The sequence below is a fragment of the Schistocerca gregaria genome, chromosome 8 (genome assembly GCF_023897955.1).
Source record: "Schistocerca gregaria isolate iqSchGreg1 chromosome 8, iqSchGreg1.2, whole genome shotgun sequence".
Taxonomy (NCBI): domain Eukaryota; kingdom Metazoa; phylum Arthropoda; class Insecta; order Orthoptera; family Acrididae; genus Schistocerca; species Schistocerca gregaria.
Genome location: NC_064927.1, coordinates 186,836,214 through 186,860,084, shown reverse-complemented (window position 1 = coordinate 186,860,084; position 23,871 = coordinate 186,836,214). Strand labels below are relative to the sequence as shown.

General features: G+C 34.6%; 1 protein-coding gene across 2 annotated transcripts in view; it reads left to right on the top strand.

Annotated features, from left to right (window-relative positions):
• The window catches only part of LOC126284024 (fatty acyl-CoA reductase 1-like), a 244,364-nt gene extending 223,517 nt beyond the window's left edge, over positions 1-20,847 (top strand). Inside the window, exons 9-11 of one of the 2 annotated variants that reach the window (XM_049982575.1) lie at positions 1,210-1,452; positions 11,937-12,194; positions 18,793-20,847. In XM_049982575.1, coding sequence (XP_049838532.1) covers positions 1,210-1,452; positions 11,937-12,194; positions 18,793-19,012 — 721 coding nt within the window. In that variant the 3' untranslated portion in view covers positions 19,013-20,847. The remainder of the gene's footprint in view (positions 1-1,209; positions 1,453-11,936; positions 12,195-18,792) is intronic. The other variant, XM_049982574.1, reaches the window with a different exon arrangement.
• Positions 20,848-23,871: the final 3,024 nt, after the last annotated feature.

Below are 23,871 nucleotides of genomic sequence, written 5' to 3'. Positions count from 1 at the left end.
AGAAGAGCCAGCACATATAATATGACAGTACATTTCTTTGAATAGAAAATTAGATATAGAGCTTTCAGAAAGATTATTTCCGTTTCTGGGATTGATTATTCCACTCTCATAGGCTTTTAAGCATTCTTTCTTCCCATTCTCCAGACATGAATATAATAGGTAGAAACTTTAATTAAAACATGAACCAATGGGAAGTACCTTTTACTGCCCAATTCACAGTGGTTTGCAGAGTACCTTTGTAGATGTAGATAAGTGGTCACTTCATCAACAGAGATATGCTACATGTATAAGGTTACAGATAATGGATTTATGGAATATTGATGAAAATGCTTGTCAGTTTCATGCAGGATGCACACAGTTTAGATACACCACTAAATTTTCTGTAGTTATTTGAAGGAACAAAATCACAATAGAATTTTTTAAATTCATAGTCTCTAAGAAAAAGGGTATTTTTCTGATTATGTAGACATACTTTTAATGAAATATTGCAATCTTTTTGTGATCTGTTAGTTCTCAGTTTGACGCTATTACTGTCAATACAAATGGGCTATAATAAAAATATGTAAATGATGATTAACAATAGGCAGATTCAAAAATTGGCAACATAAGTAATCCTCAATTATGTATAGATTGAGCAGAACATTTTGAATAAGGAAAATATGCCACATGATGCTGAAAACAGGAATCTGTTGGAACATGACTGTTCTGTGCCCCAAGACCAGTGTTTTCTATCCAAGTAGTATAGCAACCCTACTTGTAAAGAGGTGCCTCCCTTTCCAGCTGGCTCTGGTAATCACTGATTCATGCCACATGACCCCACATGGTGCCAGGGGATGCATCTGCTGCATAAAATGCTGTTCTCTATGCACATATGTTGGACTACCATGCCATTGGTGATATAATGTTATAAACCTTTCTCATTATAACCACTGTTGAAATAAAAGCATTCTTATCAATGTCAGTGACCTACAATTTATCATTTCTTGGTATTAGACAATATTTATTTAATAGTAGTTTTATTTATGTGTAATTTGAGGTTTGAAGAAATTAGTAGATTGTTACATACCTATTATAAGCCTGTTCAGTTATTATCATGACTTCAAAAAATTGTCAAACTACTAAATGTCTACCACAAATTCTTCTCTTTCTTGCTGTGTGGTTAATGAACATCTATCTATAATGATGCACTGAAATTATTTTCTGTTACAGGCCAAAAAGCCCTTATGTTTGCAACATTACAAATGGACGAGATAACCCTGTAACATGGGGTGGTGTTTTGGAAATCCTGAGATCAATTATACTAAAAGAAATTCCTCTTGAAGGAGGCATTTGGTACCCAGTTGGAGATATGACATCATCACCATTCCTGCACAAACTTCGCCATATCTTCTTCCACATGATACCAGCTTACATCATTGACTTTTTTGTGTTTCTAGCTGGCAAGAAACCTTTGTACGTATACCAAATAAGACACACTCATTTACAACAAAGAGACTTTCTTTTTATTTCCTACAACATTCAGAGTAAAAATAGCGATTCATCATATTAATTTTCTAGAACATTTGATAAGTTTTATTCTTGGCATACTACAGTTAGTCATAAACATTTATGGCAGTCACTGCTTTTATTCTTCAGTATTTTGATTGTGTTGTTTTAAAATATGATGTTTCTAAAAATAACTCTATTTCACACAGAAAAAAAACAGATTAATAGATATTGGTATACTGGAATAAGATGAATAAAGGGAACACCAAAGCAACATTTTTCAGATTAATAATGGTTTAGTCACACACTATAAATTTTGTATACTGCATATGATGAAACTTTCTGATTATATACCTATGAACAGATTATCTTGTGCAGAAGTTGTAACATTTTGTATAGTGTTTTGTATCTAAAAAGTAATTCTGCAAACATTCAAAGACATGTGGTTAGTCAACTTGCATGATAATGTTCACTTGTTCTCAAAAGTTATCAAAGTGTGTTGGCTATAATGGAGATCAAAGCAGACAGAATCTATCCATGTCTCATACATCCTCAATGGGGAAAATTCTACTGGTCATAGCAGTCAGAAGATCCAATAAACATATTGGACAATGCATTGGATAATATGAGTTGTACATATATGTAAAATGTCCTTCTAGAAAAGCATACTGCCCTGACATTGTATGAATGGACTGCCCTGACATTGTACAAATGGTAACAGAAAGGAGTGGGTGATGACTTGGATGTAGCTCTCACTGTCCAGTATTCTCTCAGAAAACATCACAGTTGTATGAACATTGTAAGTTGTGTGTCCAGCACTTGAGCAGGTCTTGCATTTTGCCCTCTTATAATTCTGGCATTTGCCACTATCTTGTCAATGCTTCATCCATTAATGATCATTACTGTATATAATGCAGGCGTTGACCCAGACACAAATTTGTACCATTCATCTCTTGAGTAGTGTCTGTTGCTGCGCCATAGGAGGTGACTTCCACAGTGATGAGATGTGAGCAAAAGTTGAATATATAGTAACCTTTTTCAGTGCCAAACTGTCAATAAATGGTTCCTGACTTTTCTAGCTGAAGGCCCAGTTGGAATATTGATCCTCATTTCTAAGTCAGTCACTATTCAGTGAGCAATGGCTCATTGGCAGTCCAGGCATGATTCATAACACTGTTGTCATATGCAATCAAAATGGCAACTCTATACATCTTTCTAGGACTACTAGGAGCAATACAGATACTTCGCTGACATATCATATTCAATATTTGCACAGTTCTTCAGAAATACCATGTATTGTCCCTGAGGACCACATCACAGAAGTTCATTTAATTGATACAATGGTGACTGTCAGTGCATTTTAGCATGCCTATAATATCTACTAACCAAGTAAAAACCTGAAAGCAAAGGCTCATAATTTAGAAAATAAAGTAGTTGTTATGGTCTCAGTGTTATCATCTCAGAATATTTCCCAGTTGGCTCACAGCATGGGACTTGAATCATTGCCTTTACTGTGCTGTATCAGTGCCTCATTTTGTATGAATTTTCATGGCTACATAGGTCTTACTTTAATTTTGTACTAATATACATATTTAAATTACGTCCCACAGTAGCATTATAAAGGGAAAGGCAAGGTATTTTAAATGGAAAGAACTGAGTTTTTGTTAGTAGTTGCCAGAGAATGAAGATACAGTTGGAATGACATAGATCATAAATAAAAATAAGCTGGAGGCCATAAGATTTGTAAGTCTTTACTGATTAGTGACACCTGTAACAACATGCAGAGCAACGTTGCAAGATAAGACATATTAAAAATCATTACAATATATGATTGTTTAATAATGGAAATTCCAGGACATAAGTAGTTAATAAAAATTCAGGAAGGTAGTCACTCATCTGCCAATGAATGATTTGCCACATAGCAAACTAGCTTTCAATGTCCAGTTTTGTTTCCTCTGTTGCTGTAGACTCTACAGGGTGAAAAGTATTTAAACCGATAAACTCTGGGAGGTTGTATGGGACATCAAAACAAATATTTTTCCCAAAAATTATTTTTTCCTATGAGTATTATTTAACCGGTGGTGGCCGTATTACGCTCTTTAATTGTTAGAGGCCGTATTACGATCTTCAGTTGTTAGAGGGCGTATTACGTTCTTCAGTTGTAGGCAACTGCTGTCCACCAGTGTAGTAGTGCATTGTCTCTGTTTACTAATGGAGCGATACGCCTGGAGTGAGTACAATGATATGGTTGGTGCGTACTACGTAGCGCATCACAACAGACGAGTTGCACAGCGGGTTTATCAAGAACAATATCCTAATCGCCGTATCCCGCATTATATAACCTTTGCTGCTGTGTACCAATGTCTGTATGAGACTGGGTCACTTAGCAGATTACCGGGACAGGGATGTCATCGCACATTAAGAACTCTGTAATTTGAGGAAGCTGTCTTGCAGCATGTGGAATGGGATTCTTGAATCAGCATTCGTGCAACTGCACGTAACATGGGGACGAATCAGACAAATGTAAGAACAGTCCTTCGAGAGCAATTGTTACGTCCATTTCACTTACAGGTTGTCCACAAGCTGGAACCAGTTGATTATCCACCCAGCACCCAGAACACAGTTTTAGCAGTGGTACTTAGAAAAGTGTGAAATGCATCCTATGTTTCGATCCTCTGTGTTGTTTACTGATGAAGCAATGTTCAGGTGTGATGGAGTCTTCAACATGGACAATTCGCATGTTTGGAGTGAGGATAACCCACATGCCACAATTACTAGTGCTCATCAAGTGCAGTTTTTTGTTAATGTGTGGGTTGGTGTTGTTGGGGACTGTTTAATTGGGCTGTATCCGCTACCTAGGCCATTAAATGGCAGGCACTATTACAATTTTCTTGCCAGAACATTGCCAGAATTGCTGGAAGACGTCCTGCTCCCTACAAGAGAACGCATGTGGTTCCAAGATAACATGGCGCTGGCACTTTTCAGTCGTTGTGTGCATTGATTCCTGGACCGATGGTTCCCATAAACGTGGATTAGCAGAGGTGGTCCTGTACCATGGCCTGGTCAATCCCCAGATATGTCCCCTCTGGACTTTTTGTGTGGGGAGAGATGTGCAACCTTGTTTATGCAACTCTTCTTGCATCAGAAGAGGATCTGGTTGCCCTGCTAGTAGCAGCAGCAGGAACAATTCAGGATACTCCTGGGGTTTTTGCCTGTGTCAGGCAGAACCTTTGTTTACATGTCAATGGAGGCATTTTTGAAAATCTACTGTAATTGAAATTGGGTTGTGTTAGTGTGTTGTCTCTTGGTCATAAAAAATGGAAGTGTTTGTTGGTTTAATTAATTTTCCACCAGAGAAATTTTCCTCTGCCAGTTTAAATACTCCTCATAAGAAAAAATGGCATTAGAGAAAAATATTTGTTTTGACGTCCCCTACAACCTCCCAGAGTTTGTCAGTTTAAATACTTTTCACCCTGTATGTGTGATTTAGTAACTTGGGTATGATGATAGAATTTTATAGATATCTGAGAATGAGGAACTTGGCTTAACAGCTGAGATTGCCAAGACTAGAGAAACTTCTGAAAATGTATTTATTTTATTTATTTATTTATTTATTTAGCATCCAATAGATCACACATGTGATACAGGATTTGTCATTTGATTACACGTAACACATAACAACACTCACACATAATAAATTGACAAACATATACAAACAGCAAACAAATTACATACACATAGTACATAAGTAGTGTACATGAACTTATTACCCAAAAGCAAAATTAGGTGCTCATGATAAACAATTACAGCTCATGAACTATGTCTAATACACAAAACATATTACAGGTATTTAACAGATTTTTCCTAAGTACCATAATTATGAAGTTGAAAACATAATTAAATTAGTTTGAATTTTTTTAAAAAGTAAGTACAGGTTTCAATCCACACTCTGAGACAGGTATTCATTTACACTGTAGTAGCATTTTTCCATCAAGTAATTTTTTACTTGACGCTTGAAGTTATTTTTGACTTTCAATTCTTTCATTTGAGATGGAAGTGCATTTAAAAGCTTTATTCCTAAATGGCTAACATGTTTCTGACTTCTAGTTTTTGCTACATAGGGAATGTTGAAGTCTTTACAATGCCTTGTATTGTGATCATGGTAGCTTGAGTTGGTTTGGAGATCGCAGTTACTTTTATTGATCATTTCCAGGCATTTAAAAATATATATTGATGGTATTGTAAGTATCTTTAGTTGTTTGAATAAGGGTCTACAGTGAGTTTGTGGTGGGCTGTGTGTCATGATACGAATAGCTCTTTTTTGCATAATAAAAATGTCATTTAGTCTTGACTTGGTTTTTCCCCAAAAACTTACGCCATAGCTTGCAACTGATTGGAAATAACTAAAGTACACCACTCTAATACATTCTTTGCTACATACCTTGGATATTATTCTTAAGGCGAAACATGCTGAGCTAAGTTTCTGAGTCAAGTTTAAATCTTGGTCAATTCGCATTCCCAGGAACTTTGCCGTGCACAGTTTTTCTATTTGTTTGCTATCCAGAATAAGGCACATATTTTCCCCTTGACACTTGCTTCCATACTGTATAAAGTTTGTTTTGTTTGTATTTAATGTCAGCTTGTTTGAATAAAACCATGACTGTATGTATGAGAGCATTTTTTCTGCTGTTGTACACAATGATTCTTTTATATCACTAATTATGATACTCATGTCATCTGCAAATCTGTAGAATTTTGGCTGAGCTGTCTGGAGCCTGGATATCATTAATATAAATTAGAAATAACAATGGGCCCAGAATGCTGCCCTGTGGAATGCCTATTTCAATTTGTTTTGGTTCAGATATGAGTTTATAGTTGTGAAGATTGTTGGATGACCTTAGCTCAACAACTTGTGACCTGTTTTGCAGATAAGATTCAAACCATTTTTTAATAGTGCCTCTGATGCCTATTGCTTCAAGTATCTCTAGTAATATTACATGGTTCACAGTATTGAAGGCTTTGGATAAATCTAGATTAATTCCAACAAACTGTTTATTTGACTCCAAGTTTCTTACTATTTCTGTTGTGTAGTCCAATATGGTTGTTTCTGTACTGTGTCCCACTCGAAAGCCATGTTGACTGTTATTTATTAGTTTACTTCATACTCAAGGACAGTTGCGCTCTGACTGAATGAACGGCTGTCGACACAGACTGTCAGGATTTGGCCCTTCATTACTAATATAATACTGACAATGAAAAATATACAATTACAATTGTCCCTTCTCTATGTAGGAGCTGAATGGACAATTGTCTGTGGTTAATGACACACCATTATGCCATGTTGTGGTATGGTGCTGGGTAACTAGAAAAATCTTCTGCGCACTATTCAGCCTAATCTGGAACTTTTTCCAACCCATGGAGGAGTGTAATCCCACTGCCTCTACTGAAACCAGAAAAGCACCATTTAGACCCGATGGTTACTGTAGTGTTGCCCTCATTAACTGTAGAGAAAAGACTTTGGATTGAATGGTGAGTCACCCTCTTGCCTGGCTTCTCAAACCCAAAATCCTATTTAGTCACTGTCAGTGTGGGTTCAGGATATATCATTCCACCTTTGATATCTGACACTCCTGGAAATGGCTTACCTACACTGACATTGTGTGTAGATTTAAGTGTCAGGAAGTTCTTTCTGAAAATATTTGTATGGAGTGTAGCCAAGCATGTAAGTGAAACATGGGTGATAAACAGTTTAGACAAGAAGAGAATAGAAGTTTTTGAAATACCGTGATACAGAAGAATTCTCAAGATTAGACGGGTAGATCGTGTAACTAATGAGAAAGTACTGAATAAAGTCGAAGAGAGAAAAATTTGTGGTACAACCTGACTAGAAGAAGGGATTGGTTGCTAGGACACATTCTGAGGCATCCAGGGATCACCAATTTAATACAGGAGGAAAGCATAGAGGGCAAAAATCATGGAGGGAAGCCAAGAGATGAATGCAGTAAGCAGATTCAGAAGGATTTAGGTTGCAGTAGTTACTCAGAGATGAAGAGGCCTGCACAGGATAAAGTACTGTGGAGAGCTGCATCAAACCAGTCTTTGGACTTAAGACCACAACAACAACAACAAACACTGGCATCAACTATTAGGTGCATTTTTTGTAACGTGAGAACGTCTGTGGTATCACTGTGAGAAATAATGTCCTTAGACACAACTGTCAACAGGGCTTCATTTCACTATCACTAACAAAAACATTAAAAGCTGTGCCATATCAAAAAAATAGTCACACCATTCACCACTTATAGTGTGTTCACTGCAAAGGCCACCAGAAAATACTGAAATCCATGAATTCCCCTAGTCAAACTGTATACCTTAAGTAAATCCAGCAGCCATTTGTTGAGCATGCTCTAAGACATGACTCAAAAGGCTTGGGTATATGCTTCATGTTTAGAACATAGTAACAGAATGCTACTATTAATTCATCCAAGCATCTGTGATAGCAGAAATGTATTTCCTTGCTATTGTTCCTTGAAACTGGTTGATTGCACACTTTTTAAGTAAACATTTGTGGCAACAAAATAGGGAATAAAGCAATAACATTTGTTAAGCACATGGGGTACACTGTGAGGTGTGGCACTTGATGTCCTAAACATAACGCAATGTTATCTCTAATACATTTGCTGTCACTCTATGATATTGTCACTATAACTGATAATAGTGATTAAGACACACTATACAGGCCAATTATTCCACAAATAGCTACTAATAAGTCAGAAGGTAGTCTTAAAACACTGGACAGAGTGGGCTGCAGGCACTGAATGGAACTGTCTAACAGCTGGTTCAGGCCTCTCTAAGTGTTTGTGGCACATGAATGTACACAACACACTTAAGGAAGTTGCATACAGGAAAGAAGAGGTTTGTGCTTGTGTGCACCATCTGGAGGCTGCTTTATGAAATTGCGAGCTGCCAAGCATGTACTTATGCCATTGTGGTGGTGGCCCCTGACAGCATCTGTTGTATACATCTTACTTGCTACACAACAATATATCACACTCTACACTTGGATCCTCTTGTCCAGCACTGTTTTCTCTTGAAAACTGGAATTTGCTTTCTGTTATATCTTCTTATTCTGCAAACATCCTGTTTTCAACACAAATCAGCCACTTCTGTGAGAAATTTTATTTTTATGTACTTATTTTCCTCCTCCCACTTTCGTTTGACCTATTTACTGTGTTTTATTGGTATTAGTATTGTAATTCCTGATTTTAATTTTGTTTGTTTCTCACAAAGATTCTCCATTCTGTTCTTTATCATTTTCAAACTGAAGCTAGAAATGTGCTTACTAATGTACCATCTTTTACATTTTTGTTTTCTGACAACTTTCTTTTCATTCTCAAGATTCTCTTCAGTCTCATGTCTTCCAGAAGCTTATTTAATGTGTAATACAAAAAGTCCTGTCAGTTTATTTTTATCTCAGTCAAGATATTTAATATTGGCAAACATATGAGTGAGAATTGGATAGTAACACACAATAATTTTAGGGTAACAAAATAAAAAAATCACAAATGAACTTTTATATTGTACCTACTTTTCTCCATTGTCACCAACATTCTCAACACACTTCTTCTATCATGGTACATGTTTCTATATGCCCTATTTGTACAAGTCCATTTGGTTGGAGTATAGCCATCTGCAGACTGCTGATTTCACTTTTGTATCTGTCACAAACCATTGGATAACCAGGAATTCCTTCATGGGACCAAACAGATGAAAGTCTGATGATGCAAGGTCTTGACAATATGCTGGAAGCTGGAGCACTCTCACCCAAATTGGCAATTTTTTCATGAACAGAAATAGCAATATAAAAGAGACCACTTCCATAAAGAAATCTGACACCATCAGCATTAATGTTGTGATATTTGTCATGAAGGACATGACACAATTTAATCAAAGTGTAAATGTAAGCTGCAGCCTTCACAATAATAATAATAATAATAATAATAATAATAATAATAATAATAATAATATCTTTATTCAACATCAAATGGTACACTGCACATGTACAAAGAAACAGTAATGATTAAAGTTATTTGTACAATATGCAAGACACATTCTTCTGAATACGTCATTAATTTACAACAAAATTACAATAAGATGTTTACTGATTTCTATTCACATAATTTCACAAAGCATTTGTTGTTCTTCATATAAGTATGGTACTCTTCTAATGAGTACAAAGGGTGTTTTACTAAAAATTTCTTAAGTTGATGTTTCAGTTTTATTGTAGGAAGAGCCATGACTGCACGTGGCAGTGCATTAGCTAATTTGATGCCTGTGTACTGAGACCCCCTTTCATAAAGTGCTGTTCTGTGGCTGCCAATGTAAAATCTTTCTTTATTTCTAGTATTGTACTGGTAGAAATCTGAATAAGTGTTTGGGTGCAGTCTTTTCACAAGCAATATGGCTTTTACAATGTATGTGTTTATAACAGTTAACACCTCTGTTTTTGGAAACAAGTTGCGACAAGATTCACTATATTTTGCTCCACAGGTTATTCTCACACCCCTTTTTTTGAAGAATGAGTAGCTCATCTAGATTAGCTTTGGTTGTTGCCCCCCAAATTTCAATACTGTAGTTCAAGTGACAGGAGAAAAGAGCGTGGTATGCAGTCTTTAGGACTACGGTGTCTCTACAGAACTTGCTAATAGTACTGATTGCAAATATATTTTTTGACAACTTAGTTGCTAGGGAGTCAATATGTGTGTCCCATTTCAGGTTGCTTTGGCTTGTTATGCCAAGGAATTTTACACTAGACTCTTTCTTTACCAATTTGTTGCACATGTATAATTTAATTTCAGTATTCAAAGTTCAGAAAAGTCCACCAGTAACAAACTATGCATGTCACAGAACACTGTCACAAGCACTCTCCTAGCAGATTGAGTCACTTCAAACATTTTTCGTACTGGGAAATCAGCATATTTCCACTCCATAGATACTTGCTTTGTTTTGTCCATGACTCATTACCAGTGATGATTCCTTTCAGAAAGGTATGTTCTTCTTTGGCATTATATATTAAGTGAGCCAAGCTTGTTGTCATTTGCTGGCCCTTGTAGTTGTCTATCAGTTTCTTAGGTACCCACCAAGCACTACCATTACAAAATTTCAATGCATTACAAACAATATTATACACCATGCAAAAGGAAATGTTGAACTGCTGTGATAAGGTCCACAGTTGCCCATGCCAATCGTTCAAAATTGCCTCCTCAATGTCTTAGACATTCTGCCACGTTGCAGCTGTTACTCCCTGCCTGAAGGTGGCAAATAACTAAGGTTCACACAGCATTCTTGGTGGAATGTACACTACCTGGAGACACTGCTATGGTCCATAGAGTCATCTCCATACATGGTACACATGCCCCCATGAATTTCACTAGGTTTATGCTCTTTGGCCCACTTTTTAATGCTCTTCACAAGTTCATGACAGTAGGATGTGCGCCACCATTTTGTAATTCAGGCTTCTCTCACTGGAGTTGAACATGAAAGCTAAATATCCTCCGTAACATAAACTTCAAACTGTATCATCATGAAATTTCAACATTCCAGCTGCAATACCAGGGGTGGAAAAGATTATTGTGTATTACTTTCTGATCCTCCCTCATATCTTTCTTTTAAACTTTGAAAAAAGTTTGATTCAGTTACATAATATAAACTTTAAGATTTTTCTCAACGTTTCAAATGTTCAATATTGTTCTCTTGATATTAGCAAAGTGAAGTTACTAAACATACTCACTATTTTTTAAAGTGACACCTCTATCTAAATCATATGTTGCAGAAAGAATAAACTTTCATTTTTCTAGGTGGGCCTACAAAATATTAATTTTTAAGTGTTCTAGGCACTCTATTATTAAAGGAATGATCAAAATGGACTTATCAGTACATGCCATCACAACATTAGATTCCAGTTCAGTAAGCCATGGAATCCACTAATGTTAGTGTTGAAATGTATTTGCATTAAGATCATCTGTATTATATGCTACCCAGTGAGATACTGTTTGACTTTTCTATCTGAATAAGGTTGCATGTTTAATATCAGAAAAAGTTAACTTTACAATACAAACTTAGGGGGTTCATAACTGTTTCCATAATTTTTGATGAATGCAGACCAGTTACTTAGCTAAGTATTTAAACACCATCTCGATCTCTTCTTGTATATATGCTTACATATGTTACTTAGAGCTTTATCTGACAAATCTCAAAAGTTTAATACAGAATGATACTTTTGGTAATAAAAAGTGACATTCCATGTCTTTCTTTTGTTAGTGAACGTTAACACTATGAAACTTCAAAACTGTATGCTTTTTGTGTAACAGTCTTCACAAATTCTGTCACTGTTTTATTTGTCTCACAATATTTGATTTGAATATTTACTAATGACTGAAACATTTTTGCAGCTTGGTTAATGTACAGAATCGTTTGCAAGTGGGTCAAGGAATGCTGAGTTACTACATGGTGCATGAATGGTTATTTTACAATGATAGACTTCATGCACTAGCTGACTCCATGGTTCCCGAAGATCGTGAAACATTTTACACTGATATAAAACCAATTGATTGGTTTGATTTTTGCAGAAAAGCAATTACTGGGGCAAAATTATATATCCTGAAGGAAGACATAGAAAATTTGCCCAATGCTCAACGGCACATGAGACGGTAGGTATTTATATTACAGCCTGGCAATGGAAAATATGGAATGAAATAATGATATAAATATTTGGATAAATTGATAATCACCACATTAAAGAGACACTGATCAGCAGACAAGTGCAATTAATAGTGGACTATTAGACATTAGTGATCAGATGAAGCCCTTCATCAGACAGAAAAACACACTCACTAATACCTACATTCACAGCTCACACAAACTTGACCACTATTGTCTCCTGACAGTATGACCCAAATCCAAATTAGATCCAGAGCTAGTTACAAGAACATCTAGGAGGATAATAAATATTCCTCTAATTATGCACTACTACCTAGTGTTGAACAGTATCTGAACAGTATCTTCATAACAACAACTTACAACAACTTACACAATCACTAAAAGTGGCTACAATCACATGTCAGTTTTTTTTTTTTTTTTTTTTTTTTTTTTTTACATTTAGAGGAACTTACATTTGATTATGTGTTCATGTAGAAAAAGTCTTTTAAGCTAGTTTTCAAAAAAATTGCTCAAACATTAAATACAATCATAATAATTGTAAATACCAGTGACTAAATGAAATTACTATTTTGAAATAACATAGAAAATATAAAAATAATTATGTTTCCTGATAGCTGATAATTTTTTTTTGTTAAATTAATATTTTCTGTTAATAAATGTGTAAGAAACTATGTTAATGTTGCTAAAATGAAACTAAAAGCAACATTTCAATTTATATTCTCTTGGATCATATTGTATATTTAACAGTGTATTGTATTCTACATTACATGATGAAATAAGGTGCACTGAGCAGTTTCATTATGTAGTCCAGCAAGAATTTTGTAAGCATGCAAACGTGAGCAAAATGTTGACAGCAAAATAATGGAACTGCCCAAAGCTTAATTTAGAAAAAAAAGAAAATGTAGAAATTATTAAATTTTTGAAAAACAATTTTCTGATAGCTCAAATATGCAAGCTATATGTAAGTGATGTGTCAACAATAATATTTAATTAACAAAACTTATGTTATTGAGCTGGAACATTGTCCATTATTTTTTTGTGCATAAGTAACATAATTAAGATCTTTCCTACATAGAACATAGCAATGTTTATATTTGTAAACTTCACAGTTATCAGTTGAACCTATGTGAAAAAAAAGAAAAAGATAGTCACACATTTGCTACACTAGTTTAGTGCATGAAAACTAAATCACTCTAACTAATTATGTGGCATTTCATAACAATGCAATGCAAAACTAACAAAATGATTATTAATCAGTTGCAGAAGTAAAATTCTAATAGTGTACAAAATAGTATTATAACATTCCATGACATTTTTTTGAATAGTGTCTCAGTGCACAATACTTCAATTGTCTTTAATGTGTGTATGAGTTTTATAACAAGTAAAAGTAAGTTCATGATCATTTTCTATAATTATTTATACTTTGCTGTCTTAGTTTTATGCTCATAGTGATTGTTTACTGTCATTTTCAAAACTGACTTCACTTTAGTTTTATTTCATCCGTCCTGTGTCCTAAGTAACATATCATTATATTCGCTGCAGTGTATTAGTCCCTTTTTTGCACCCTTTCTTGTTAAAACATTTCTTTGCATGAACATTGGGGACTTCAGCAGACATGCATAAGTAAATAGAATACAGCTTTAAAAACTTAGGTTTGACTCAGTATTTGGGAGAAATAGACCAATAAAACTTTCTCTTGTTGCGTTATTTAGGCAAAAAAGAAGAGATCAAAGACAAAGACGCAATTAACACAAATGTTTGTATAAGATTCTTAAACAATCAACATAAGTCAAAAAGTGCAAGAATTAAACTAGTATCTAGACACATACAAAGCATATACAAAGACATATTATTAAAATTTGAGGTTGAAAATTTTTGGAAGTTATCATCATAAACAAATTATAAAATGAAAACTGACAATTCTTGAAAGAGCACATAACCCCCATTACTTCTTCTCAAAAATGTGGTACAAATTATAGTAAACATAAAAAAATTGTAGGATTGTCATTGGCAATATACTTGCATGTCTATTTTGTTACATGATAGATATTCTATTACTCATGAAATATTAGCTTTGCTTGCAAAGAAAAGTCCATTCAAATCTGTGTAATTTTGTGATTCTACAGCTAATTTGGTACAAAAAAAAAATACCATAGCCAGAAGCATAAACACAAGAGTAAAGTATACCAATTTGGACTCTGCTTCAAGGCAAGCGATATGTCTCATAGCATGTGGATAGACAGATGGAGAGAAAATCTGGTACCTTTGGAGGAATTCAGCAAAAATTATATCTCAAGAGAAGAATAAAGAAAACAGTGATAAGGAAAGAGGGTAATAACACGAAATGAGAGGACTCAAAACATATAACTGAATAGCATCCAATGGCAACCACCCTCCAATGTAATTTCACAATGCAGGTTGGCAGAATGCATGATTGTGTTCATGCTCCTACAGTAGCATAAGGGAGCCTTATCACTGAGAAACTTGCTAAAACTTCAGCTCTGCATGCCAAGGAAAATGTAAAAATTTAACATATGAATGTACATATACATATGGAAAAAGAATATGAACGTGGAACTTGGTACATGTGTACAAATGATAAAAGATCAGCAAATCATTTTGTGATGGTACTAAAAACTGACTTAAAATGCAACAGGCCAGCCACTATGGCTGAGCAGTTCTAGGCACTTCAGTCTGGAGCCGCGTGACCACTACGGTTGCAGGTTCAAATCCTGCCTTGGACATGGATGTGTGTGATGTGCTTAGGTTAGATACGTTTAAGTAGTTCTAAATTCTAGGGGACTGATGACCTCAGATGTTAAGTCCCATAGTGCTCAGAGCCGTGTGAATCATCAAAATACAACATATTGCAAAAATGTTTCAATTATTGACAAAGACTACCAAACAATAGAAGAAGCCACATAAGAAAACTGCATACATTGGTATCATTATTCTTTCAAATAGAAGAGTGTACAGATAGAAAAGGGATCACATTAATAATTTTTTAAACATAGAGAAGGAGAATGTAACACAGAAAATGAAGAAGGACACTGTGGTACAATAGCTCAAGATAATGTGTACATCAACACATGACATAGTAAGAGTGTCTGTTCCTCTCTGAGAATTCCATATACATTGTTAAATGAAGATCACATACTGGAGAGTGTGTTTGTGTGTGTGTATATATGTGTGATATATATATATATATATATATATATATATATATATATATATATATATATATATATATATATATATATATAAAACAGAAAGAAACTTCCACATGGGAAAAATATATTAAAAACAAAGATTCCAAGACTTACCAAGCGGGAAAGCGCCGGCAGACAGGCACATGAACAAAACACACAAACACACACACAGAATTACGAGCTTTCGCAACTGGCAGTTGCTTCGTCAGGAAAGAGGGAAGGAGAGGGAAAAATGAAAGGATGTGGGTTTTAAGGGAGAGGGTAAGGAGTCATTCCAATCCCGGGAGCGGAAAGACTTCCCTTAGGGGAAAAAAAGGACAGGTGTACACTCGCACACACACACACACATATCCATGTGGATATGTGCGGATGGATATGTGTGTGTGTGTGCGAGTGTACACCTGTCCTTTTTTTCCCCTAAGGGAAGTCTTTCCGCTCCCGGGATTGGAATGGCTCCTTACCCTCTCCCTTAAAACCCACATCCTTTCGTCTTTCCCTCTCCTTCCTGAAGAAGCAACCATCGGTTGCGAAAGCTAGCAATTCTGTGTGTGTGTTTGTGTGTTTTGTTCATGTGCCTGTCTGCCGGCGCTTTCCCGCTTGGTAAGTCTTGGAATCTTTGTTTTTAATATATTTTTCCCATGTGGAAGTTTCTTTCTATTCTATATATATATATATATATATATATATATATCCTAAATTTAATAGCAGAAAGAAAAATTATTTATTATCTGTCACTCTTCTGTAGAGTGGGACAGAAAGCAGTAAGGTATTACAAATAAATAAAAATACAAATGTTTTATTCCACCGTTCAGCATATTTACATGCAATTGGTGTCATCAGTGCTATCATAATAATAATAACAATAATAATAATAAAAATAAAAACTTGGACATGATAAATGTTTTTAATTATAACATAATAATACAAGATGGATACAATACATATTTGTCCAAATAACAATAACAAGAAGTTTCCTAATAGATCAATTACAAGATAAATGAACTACATAGTTCAGTGAATGACAAATAAATAACCAAACTGATTTCTGCCAGTGATGTGAAGATTCTTATAGATAATGAAATTAACTTCAAACTGAAATCAAATTTCTTTGTGATATTTTTCATTGAGAGAGTATTTTGCGTTTGTAAACTAAGAGCTATTGAGGTTACAATTATGGTCCATACAACACACAAAAAACCTGCTAATCTAATGATTTTCATAACATGATGAAAACAGAAAAAAGAAGAAAAATATGTCTGCTTAACTGATAAGTCATAAAGGATAGTCCAGTCCAGTAACAGTTTTTCATAATCCTCTTCCAACAGATTTTATGGCATGTATTAAATACCAAGCATGCCAGTGACATAAATGTAATCTGATTTTGCTTGTTGTTTTCCATTTATGTTTCATTCCTCACTTCAGAAGTCTACAATAATCTGCCACGTAGAATAAATGTTTTGCAGTGAATAGGAAGAAGTCACTTATTCTGTGATTAAATATAAATTTTTTGGACTGTTTATAGAAGGTGGCGAAGAGACTGAAGAAATTATACAAAGTCCTGATTAGCTATGTCATAACATAGGAATGACCATAAGATTTGAAGTAAAAACAAGGTGGATTTCCTAGTCCATCCTTGAGTATACCTGCTCTCCCAGAACACAATGCTGAGCAAGCTATGCAAAAGAGCCTTTATAGGACATGACATGTAAGAAAAAAAAAAACAGGTTTTTAAAATTTTCAAGCAGGACCTAGCATGTACTGAGTTTCAATGAATCTGCAAAAGGCAGGGCAGGTATTTAAGTCGTAATCTGGCAAACAGAATGAAAGATTCATTCGTCACTGATAGTACTGAAAAAGAATGATGAGAGAGTGAATAATGAATTTATGGCTGAACAACATAATGTCATAAGTCAGTATAAGAATCTTTGAGTGGGTAGATGGGTAGACATTATAAATGACAACTGTATAATGCAAAACAAAATGGTTAAAAATGATAATTAAGGCTGTAATATGATGATACTGACCTCTTTTAGAGAATAAATACAATGAAAACACTAACTAGAGAATATGTATTGTCCATTGATAACTGACATCATTTGGTGTATAAATCAGTTAATTTCCAGTCATTTTTGCTTATGTTATTTGGAGGAAGACCAATTTTAGGCATTACAACAGATCCGTTTCATTAAGAGAGAGATGCTTCTTGATCATAACTATGATCATGCTTCATTATGATCGTGCTTTCCATCCCCGGTAGCTGAGTGGTCAGTGCGACAGAATGTCAATCCTAAGGGCCCGGGTTCGATTCCTGGCTGGGTCGGAGATTTTCTCCGCTCAGGGACTGGGTGTTGTGTTGTCCTAATCATCATAATTTCATCCCCATCAATGCACAAGTCACTGAAGTGGTGTCAAATGGAAAGACTTGCACCCGGCGAACGGGCGACCCGACGGGAGGCCCTCGTCACACGACATTTTTTATTTTAATTATGATCCTGCTGTTATGGATCACATTGTGATGACTATATGTCTGAAGATGGTCATAAAGTCTGGAACTACCCACCTCATAAATGATGTCTGCAATTATGACTTGAAATCAATTAAGATTAATAATGGGAGCATATTTGATATTTATAGAGGTATCTAACTTCAATAAACTACATATCAATAAGTTTCTGTAATAGGAATCTGCAGATTTGTTAATTTCATTTTAGTTCTTTTATCCATTAGAAAAACAAAAAAATTACAATAATCATATAATTTAGGGGAAGGTGTTGTACCTTGAGGATTGTGTACCTATGACCACACATTTCATGGTCAGTGATTCAATCTAATGACTGCTTTTAGAATTATATTTTTTAGCATTGTTTCACAACATTTTTTCCTGTATTCCTTTTGGGTTACTAGCCCATTTGCTAGTGCACAATGCTGCCATTCACCAATATTAAACTTTGTGAAACAAGCCTAAATAAGTGTTTCATTCAGTTAATACAATATACAATGTTTCACCAAGAACCCTCGGTAGAATTACTTAAAATGACTGGAATATTTTTCACATTTGGAAAACCTTACTTTTCATGAGTGAATTTTATAATTTCTATAAAAAAGTGAGTGGTATCACTTAAAAATGGAATAAAATTTTTTATTTAACTTCTGTTCCGAGGTGGACAAGGGGCAAATGTTTAAATGTGTTAAACATACAACATCCTCATATAGTACATTATTGTTTTATTTCACTTCTTTTTAGCAGTTTCAGTTTGTCTTATTTGAGGTTGTATAAGATTAAACTAAACTATTCTCTCTTAAGTATATTCCTGATAAACACTTTTTTAGTTGTATTTGGAAATGCTGTATTTTACTGATAATATATTTCTCTTTCTAGGTTATACTGGCTACATCATACAGTGTTGGCAATTTTCTATGGCCTCCTCATCTGGTCCTTGTACACATGGTCAGAACCTATACTGGCGACGCTGGAATTTGTGATGGGACACATTGTAACACTTTTCAACAATGTTCCTGTTGTTAGGGTACTTGCAGATGACATTTCTGTGTCTCCAGAAGATTTAATTTATGACACATCTCATATGGTCCAAGATTGAAAAAAACCTCTGTTAGCAATGTTATAGGTTATTGTTCCATAATACAACTACGAATGGAAGAACAAATTAAGAAATGTTCTGTTTATGATTTTTTATAAGCTACAGCTTTACATGAAGAGTGTATGGTTCCCATGAACTTAACTCACTGAATTCTCTTATTCATGCGAATAATGTGAACTTTTAAAATTCTATGTGAAGAGGGGTTATTAGAAACTCTTTTAACCATTCTCATGAAACTATATCTCATTGTGCTGTAACTGTTGCTTCAAAGGAGGAAGCAGACACATTAGAAACAAGATTCTTTTGTGATCCAAATACATGTTGTCTCATGAGAATGAGGAATCTCAGGAACGAGACTGTCATTGTGAAGCCGTGATGAAGTTCAAGTTAATGTGAAAGAGTGTATTTATGAGAAGCTCAGGAAACATGGGAAGACACACATTAATCATCAAGAAAGATGTGTAGTTTTCTGACTAGAGAAGTTTTTATGTTATTGCATGTGGCTAAAATATTTTAAATGCCATGTTGAAAGGAAATAACAGATTTGCTGAAGAATATTAAAAATAACTTATTTTAAAATATAAGTGGGAAGTACAGAGTGGAATAAGATTGATGATTGATTGATGTGGCAGACCTATATTCAAATTAAAATTAAAATGATAAACATGTTAACGGGCATAAAAGAGTGAATATGGAAACTCTTCTTCTACATAGAACATATAAGAGGATTGTGTGTACAGAAAATCTCACACATATGATGACTGTTCTTTGATCATCAGTTCATTCTTAATGTAGGTCATGGTCTGTTCCATCTATCAATATTTTCCAAAGGGAAATTTTCTAATTTTAATCTTCTTTTATTCTTATCAGTTTGTGGCAAAGAAGTATTAAAAGGAAGATGTGATACTCATTACATTCCACTTTGTGACATATGAGCTACTAACAAAAAGGAGTGCTAATTTTATTTTTATTTTTGCATTAAAATGTTTTTGTGTTAGAATTTGTTAGTAGCCATTCTGTTTCACATCTATTAAGAAAATGTTTTGTAGCTAGTGTTCTATTAAATGAATATTCAAATTTAGTAAGTTTTCAAAAATATGTTCATCTCTGGTTTTTTTAAGTAGCTGTAAAAACACTGGAATATAAGAGAAAATTTCTAAAAATTATCACTTTTTTGTTTTGTATTTTATGCCAAGCTCAGCTTCAGATTTCTACTAGTTTATTATGTAAACTTTTGTTATCAACAATAGGAAACATCCGAATAGGAACTGATCTGTAGTCATACAATAGAAACAAGTTCCCATAATTTATATGTTTATAATTTTTACTTTGTTTCTTGAAAAAAAAGTCTTGTAACATAAATAATATTCATAATATTTATAAAATGTTTTTGTAATAATACATGGAAGTACAACTTTCAACTTAATTGTTTGCTTAATTATTTTTCCCATAGTACAACCAGTCTGTGATGACCATCAACCACCAGTAACTGCTACCTGCCAAGTGCAGACTAAATTGTCTTTGGACTCAGTGTTCTTTGGACAAGGTGTGCTTTTGTCTCTGGTGGAGATGTTTGAGCTATTATTATCTGTAATGTTTCTCCTATGTCTGGTGTAATTATACGAGCCATAATCAAAGTGTCTGATCGTAATCAGTTTGAATTTTCTATACAGTGAGACCCTATAGCTAGAAAACTCAGAAGTTTAAAACGCAAACCAAAATGTCAAATAATTAAATGTATCTGAGTAAGTACTGACAGTCAAATGATTACTAGATTTTCTCATATTCTTGGAGACATATATAACACTAAGCCATATCTGCAACTAATAAGATCTGTTTATACTTAGCATCATTCGTATCATTACTGGAAAATGAATCTATGCATGTATAAAGCAAATTGTAAGAGGAACTGCTCATCACCACAGATGTACCATACATTATTGGTGCCACATTATAGAAGGGAGGTGAGGTTTGTAGTTGGCAGGCTTAATACCTACAGAGATTTTTAAGAAGACACTGAAACACAGTGGTCAATCTCCAGCCAATTGACTGGTTGAAACAAGTAGGAGAAAATAAAATGTTAATAAAATAAGGTGTTAAGGTTGTCTGAAAGAGAAGAGAATGTGTCTTGTACTGGGTTTAGATTATGAAGATATCATCACCATATATCAACCATGTGAGTATTTTGTTAACTAAAAGAGTGTTATGGATGGTACAAAAACAACTTCATATGTGAGACTGGAATTTTAGTATCAGTTGATGTGCCACAGGTATTTCTATATGTGTTCCACTCAATGGAGAAGTATTTGTGGTCACAGATATAATTTGCTACATATATGTGGAATGAGATAACATATTTGAAGCCAACAAAAACTGGTGGGCAGTTGGGGAAGTTTAATACAGATAATCCTTTTGGTCATGTGGGATGTTAATGTGTCGGAAAATACATAAAGAGCTTAAAAGTCCTTTGTTAAGATGTTCCAACATATGCTGTCTTACACACATATTGAATAATGCTCCACTTTTATACTGCAGTTCGTTGAATGGAAGTAACTCAGGTTGATGAAATACCTAACTTCACTTAAAATACAGAGGTTCTTTCTGCATAGTCAAGCAGTTATGTTAGATGCTGATATTATATTCATGTATATGACACAAATTTTTATGTTCTAAAACCAAAACCTTCCCTTACTTGCCATGAAGGCTCAACAGTACTGACCGGCCGCTGTGTTATCCTCAGCCCACAAGCATCACTGGGTGCAGATATAGAGGGGCGTGTGGTCAGCACACTGCTCTCCTGGCTGTACGTTAGTTTACAAGACTGGAGCCACTACTGCTCAATCAAGTAGCTCCTGTTTACCTCACAAGGGCTGAGTGCACCCTGCTTGCCAACAGCGCTCAACAGACAGAATGGTCATCAATCCAAGTACTAGCCTAGTCTGGCAATGCTTAATTCTGGTGGTCTGACAGGAACTGATGTTACCACTATGGCAATGCCATTGGCTTTTTTATGTTCTGGTATTACTAAAAACATTCACAGTATAGTATTTTGTATTATTAGAATCTGATTACATTCTAAGTCAAGTACGTTCAAGTATATAGAAAAGCTGTACATCAGGCAGAACTAATGGCTAATGATAAGTTTATAGCAGAGTCAGAAATAAAAGTAAGGCATATGACCACTATGTCCAGCCACTCTGGCCAGAATTCTGCTGGAGCAGTTGGAGATAGTGATCATGTGTGCTTGAAGTACGCTTGCTTGTATGAAAGTGTCTGTGTTTCCTGCCTGAAGAAGACTTTTCAATCTGCTGAATATCGCGTAACATTTTCAAAAACTTATTTTACTAAATCATTGTTTCTTTCATCCCTAGATTTCACTACCTTAAAGGGTGAAGGCACTTTCCTGTTGTATACTGTATCATATGGTGAGAGCCCAGTCCTGAGAGTCCAGTCGTACTATGAATTTTCAAGTTTTATGCTGACATAATGAATGGAAGGTAGATGTTCGAATAGTTTTGATGAGTGTTCACATAATGGCTGAGTATTTTTGAAGCTGTGTGATGCACATTATTATTTATTTGTATATTATTATTTATTATGCACCTAATAATTAATAATGAAGGTTGCAAAGTTTGAGACTATAAAAAAACTATCAGCATTCTGTCTTTGTATAACTGTTGATTATCAATAATAAAATTAGAAAAATTATAAATGGAAACAGAAATTAGTTTTACATGAAAATTAAAGCAAAACAATGTTAGTTTCACTGTAAAGTAGTTTTTGACTCATGTAAGTTAACATTTGTGATTACTAACTTTCATGGTTCAAGATCAGTGTTGCTAAATGGATTGATATGAAAAATAAAATTATATTATCAGAAATAGAGTGTTCTGGTGGTCAGGGACATGCAAAATTCTCTTTAGATGTGGGACATATAATTTAAGTATAAACATGAACTCAAGTCAGGCAGAAATTTATATGGAATCGAACATTTCAACTGAAGTATGAAAGTTCTGGGGAGGCAATTTTTATTACAAGCGGCAGAGTGAACTAGGAGAGGTGAGGTTCAATGTTGGTATTAGAATGTCTTTAGTTGGAGGAATTAGGGCAAAGAAGTGTTTCCATGGTAAGGATTGGGAGAAGGAGAGTAGGTCTTTGAAAGTTCCAACACAATTAAACTTGGGTGTAGGGCTAAAGATGAGGCCTTTGGATAGGAGTGAAACTGCTGTGGCACTGAGGTTCTTGATGGAAAGTGAAGGTGTTATGTTGAATGTTGGATGTTTTATAATCATTATTATTATTTATTTGTATAACATTTTTTTCTCAAACCCCTACTCTGTTTTATCTGAGTAATCCTTCAATGTATGAAATGTATTGCATAACAGGTACTTTTTAGCTGCCTTTTTAAGTAAGTGTATTTTTGAAACTTCTTTAATCTCTTTTGGTAATTTATTGTACAATTTATTCCTTGATAGAAAATGCTATTTTGAGTTTTATGATTATTTTTTCTTACTAAAAGTGAGTTGAGTCTATCTCTTGTTGCGTGGTCATGGACAGAGCTGTTTGTGCAGTGTTGTTTTTGATGTGTACAACTGACTGGTAAATATATTCACATGGAGCAGTTAAAATCCCCAGTGCTTTGAACAGATCTTTACAATGAGCTCAACTAGTATTTTTGGTTATTATTCTTATTGCTCTTTTATGGAGTTTGAAAATTTTGTTCATATTTTGTGCATTTGTTCCTCAAAAAAGAATGCCATAGCTAAGTATTGAGTGTACATATGAATAATATGTAACTAAAAGACACTGCATGTTACACACTGATGACAGGATTCTAAGGGCATAACATGCTGATGACA